Consider the following 4,762-nt stretch of genomic DNA (forward strand, 5'->3'; position numbering starts at 1 on the left):
ATGACTCAGTTTCTCTATTTGCTCACGTGGGCCTATGGCGTGAAACACCTGTGTGGAATGCGGAGGGTGCCTCTGACTTCTCCAGAGTGCGTGCTCCCAGGCGGAGCCCCAGAAACGGACATTTATGCTGCCCAGAGCGCTGCTTATGGCCGTGCCCTATACTGACCCTGGTGAGTCTATGCTGCCTGGAGTGGCAGTGCTCGTCCAGGTGCACCGGCAGGACTGCTGGGGACACACCGCCTGGCGCCCGCCGAGATTCTCGAAGGGCCCAGGTCATGGACAGGCAGACTGGGAGATGACCAGGGCTTACGTCCGTACCTACGTCCGTGCCCACTGCCGGTCGCCTGATGCAATCCAAAGCGCCCTTGCTGCATGTCAGAACTGAGAAAACCTCCCCCGCCGTTGCATCACTCCTGACATATTTGCTACAGAGGTGGAGCCGAACCAATCATCGGGCGCGATGGGCCTCTAAGTTACCCACTCACAGGGTGGAGCGGTTAACCGGACAGCACAACCCAAAGGTAATTGGCCAGAGGGGATTTGCCCCGCCCCAATCACTGTGACAGCTGGCAGCTGCGGGCGGTGCCTGCCCGCCGGAGGGTTTAAAAAGGGCTTTGGAAAGGGCAGCGCAGCTGGAGCGTCTAAGCGGTGCCAGGCCAGGTGTGCGAGTCCGTCGGTCTTTCCGTGCCTGCGCCGGAGATCTGTCCGGGAGACCGTCCGGGCCCGTCCCTGTGCCCGGCACCATGAAGCAGGAGTTCATAGCTCAGAACACCTCACCTATTTCACCACTCCCCTCGCCACCCGCCTCGCCACCCGCCTCGCCACCCGCCTCGCCACCCGCCTCGCCGCCTGCGCAGCGCTCCCGGGACAACGGCCACCCCCAAGCGCTGTGGATTTTCGGGTATGGCTCCCTGGTGTGGAGGCCCGACTTCGCCTATAGCGACAGCCGTGTGGGGTTCGTGCGTGGCTACAGCCGCCGGTTCTGGCAAGGAGACACCTTCCATAGGGGCAGTGACAAGATGGTGAGCATCCAACCATGACCTGGGGAATAAAGATGGGGTAGGGGCAGGACAGTGGGCTCTGGAATGCCTAGGGCTCTCTGAGCAGACTGACTTCTCAATAATGGGGGAAATAGGTAAACCAGTGTCTTGGGTTTGTGGCTTAAATTTGCGTGCCCAGTGGATTACTGTGTGACGGCTTCAGTCTGTGATCCTGTGGGCAGCTGTGATCCTGTGATGAATATTTATGATTATCAATCCGGCTGCTGCCATGTGTCTGTTTCTCCTGCATCTGTGCAGTACTCCCTCGCTCTCCCCTGGATGAGTGGAGCTCTCTGAGGCCTTTGCTGGCAGGGTTGATAAGTCCTCTGGCAGTAATGGCAGCACTGATTTCTAACTTGTCTTTTTCAAAATCTTTCTTTCCTTCCCAGCCTGGCCGCGTGGTGACCCTTCTTGAAGATCATGAGGTAAGTGTCAGAGTGAAGAGAGGGACCCTAAGGGCCGAGCGTGGAGGGGTGGCAGGTCCTTGGCTGCAGATTAAATTAGATGTCCCTCTGGGCAGAGGAAAGGGTGGTCCAGCTCAGTGCTTCTCACAAGAGTTTCCTGAGGGTCTTGTTAAAGCCTGAAACTCACATTCCTGACAAGCTTGCCAGGGGATCCTACTGGTTCTTAGACCACACTCTGAGTAGCGATCCTGTTCACCCTGGGGCCCAACAGCCTTGTTTAAAAAGGGAGGTGGAGGCTTTGCTTCTAGTTGGCTTATCAGCCTTCCTTCCACTTCGCTTCTGGAGCAGATTCCTGGGGTGGGTGTGACCATCAAGGAGCTGTTGTGACTGACCCCTATGCCCATGTTTCCTCCTAGGGCTGCACTTGGGGTGTGGCATACCAGGTGCGAGATGAACAGGTGAACGAGGCTCTGAAGTACCTGAACGTGCGGGAAGCAGTGCTCGGTGGCTATGATACCAAGGAGGTCACCTTCTACCCTCAAGACACTCCTGATGAACCACTAAAGGCCTTGGCCTATGTGGCCACCCCACAGAACCCTGGTTACTTGGGGCCTGCACCTGAGGAGGCCATTGCTACACAGATCCTGTCCTGCCGCGGCTTCTCCGGCCATAACCTTGAGTACTTGCTGCGCCTGGCAGACTTCATGCAGCTCTGTGGGCCCCAGGCACAGGACGAGCACCTGGCAGCCATTGTGGACGCTGTGGGCACCATGCTGCCCTGCTTCTGCCCCACCGAGCAGGCTTTGGCACTGGTTTAAGGGGGCTAAGCCTTTGCAGGGAGTGCCTGCATGGACACGGGGGCTAGATCCCCACTCCTGTGCATACAGACAGACTTGGTACAGCTGGAGCCCACTGAGAGGACTCAGCGGACAGCAGGGACTCCTCTCCCTAAGCCCCTGCCTGTCCACCAGTCTCCAGCTCTCTCCTGCCTGACACTGACCTACTACTTGAAAGTATTTATTGCACCATGTTGGTGTGGTGAGCAGGGCAGGGGGCCTGCCCTGGACTCATGGGCCCTGCTGAGCGGTGCCCATCACTGGTGCCTGGTGCCTGACCAGATTTCCCTCAGTGCTGCTGCTAACCCAACTCCGCCCAGGCCTCTGCCTCCCCAGGGAGTCTCCACGAGCCTTGACCCTCTAACTCTCTAGCCCCAGAAATACCACCTTTGAAAGGTCTCAGCCTTCTGGTGAGCGACAGGAGGGTGTGAGGAAAGGGGCTCCTATGGGATCTGAGGCCCCTGTCACGGTGTCTCGTCCCCCAGGGCAAAGCTGGATCTGGGGCCCAGGCACAGCTGCTGAGGCTGGGCCTGGAACTCTGACCCATTTGGCTTTGCTTTCTTGTCCTTATGTATGTCTGTGTCAGTCCTATCTGTCTGTCTGTTTATTCCTGTGTGAAATTCATCACTATAGGCCCTGGCACCATCCCAGTCTGTCCCACACTATTACCCATAAACTGATTTCTTACTATCTGTACCATGTTGGAATGTGATTCTTTCTTCAGATGGCGGGGCGGGGTCAGGGTGAGTGAGGTGGTGAAGCCCTGGAAGCCTCATAAGAGGGGAAGGGACTCCCTCGTTGCCTCTGTCTCTCTCCCAGGAAGCAGGAAGCTCAGCAGGCAGACTGCTGGGTTACATCACTCCCAGGCGCCCCGCTCATGTCTTAGTGTGCAGAGAGAACACCACAGAGCCATGCAGGATCCAGCCTGTGTGGCTGTATCTGGCAGCCCTGCGAGCGGCGTTCTTGCCACTGAACTGGTATCTGTGTCTCTGCCCCGAGGAGGCTGGCAGGCTTGGAGCTCAGACCAGGTCTTTATCCTGGGCTAGCTGCTGCCTCTTCCTGATAGTGAGGCTCAACTTCTGGCTTCCTGCCGGAGGAACATGTGGCTTAGGGTAAGGACCTGACAACTTTTGGCATAATGCTGGCGGTGAAGACCTATAGCCTGGAGGACCTAGTGTTTCTTTGACTTCTGAAGTCCAGGTGCGGACTGTTGCCTCCTCTGGGGTGTGGGCTGTCCCTTCTATCTATCTTACCCTGACCTGCCAGGACACTCCCGTGATGGAATGGGCTGCTCGTTCACCGTGCCTACCCCTGGCTAGTGCTCCCCACCCTGACCCGAGGCACAAATCCTTGGTCCCAGGACCTCAGCCAACCTTGGGCTCCGCAACTGTGAATAGCCCCTCAGTGGACTTAGTCTATGCTCCTGGACCTGCAGTAACGGTGTGGGGCCCAGGTGAGAGGCTCTAACAGCCGAAGAGACTGTCTCCAACCCAGCTCCTTCCCTTTCTGGCCTAGTGACTCCAGGAAAGTGTTCGGCCCTCTGAGCATTAGTTTACACTGGGATGCTGTGTGCAGTGTGCTGCTGCTGCTCTTGTGGCTGGTGTCCTGGATCGGTCTGGGTGTCCCCAGGAGGGTCAGCTCCAACCACTTTCGGCCGCGTTGTGCCTGGGGAGTGTGCCCATGTGTTGGCAGCCTCATGTCTTGGCCGCTGATGGAGTTCAGTCAGGGCAACACAACAGCAGGAGGCAGGGGTGGCAAGGAACCTGGGTGGCCACCTCCTGGCCCTCCTGTGAGCTCAGAGCAGAGCCCAGCTCTGTACCAAACAGGTGTGGAGAGGGCTGCTTGTCAGTGTACATGGGTTCAAATTCTTCAACCCATTTGTGTAGCGAGTATTTACTGAGCTGCTGTAGACCAGACACTGATCTAGGCACTGGGGATACAGCAGGGAAGAGGGGAAGAAATCCTCGGCCTCGAGGGACTCAGAGCCGGAAACCTGGATGGTGACTATTCAGCCCGAGATGTGCTGCGATGGAAGGGGGTGGGGCGTTCAGTTTAGAAAGGGCTCCTGGCCTGCAGGGGGGTCAGGGAAGACTTTCTTGGGGAGTGATAGGTCTGAGCCCTGAGCCTGAGAATAGGACTCTGGGAAACACAGGCAGGGAACAGCTCGTGCTAGAGAGAGAAACAAGGTCAGGCCAGCTGGGACAGAGTGGCTTGACGGAGGGAATGTGGGGGTGGACCCATGCCAGGACTGCATCTGCGTCCTGCTGGCCAGCCCGATGAGCTGGGTTGTGGAGGTGGCATTCCTCCTGGATCAGTGCGGCCGTCTGTGGATTCTGCAAAGGGAGGACTCTGCCTAAGAGGGACACCAGCTGCTGTATCTGGTCGGAGGAAGGCCAAGGGGAGGCCAGGGAGGGGTGCAGGTGGCCTGAGCTGAGGTGTGGCAGTGGGCACGGCCGCAGGGTGAGGCCGGCAGGATTCGGGG

The 4,762-nt window shown here is 58.1% G+C and overlaps 1 protein-coding gene across 1 annotated transcript; it reads left to right on the forward strand.

Moving 5' to 3' along the window:
* CHAC1 (ChaC glutathione specific gamma-glutamylcyclotransferase 1) lies at nucleotides 1-2,970 on the forward strand. The gene is made up of 4 exons (XM_045823342.1): nucleotides 1-66; nucleotides 567-1,022; nucleotides 1,430-1,465; nucleotides 1,861-2,970. Exons 1-4 carry the CDS (start codon nucleotides 1-3, stop codon nucleotides 2,260-2,262), a joined length of 960 nt encoding a protein of 319 aa, XP_045679298.1. The 3' UTR covers nucleotides 2,263-2,970.
* The last annotated feature ends 1,792 nt before the right edge of the window (nucleotides 2,971-4,762 follow it).

This window comes from Phyllostomus hastatus, unplaced genomic scaffold (assembly GCF_019186645.2).
Source record: "Phyllostomus hastatus isolate PE091 unplaced genomic scaffold, TTU_PhHast_1.1 phas_scaffold_501, whole genome shotgun sequence".
NCBI lineage: Eukaryota > Metazoa > Chordata > Mammalia > Chiroptera > Phyllostomidae > Phyllostomus > Phyllostomus hastatus.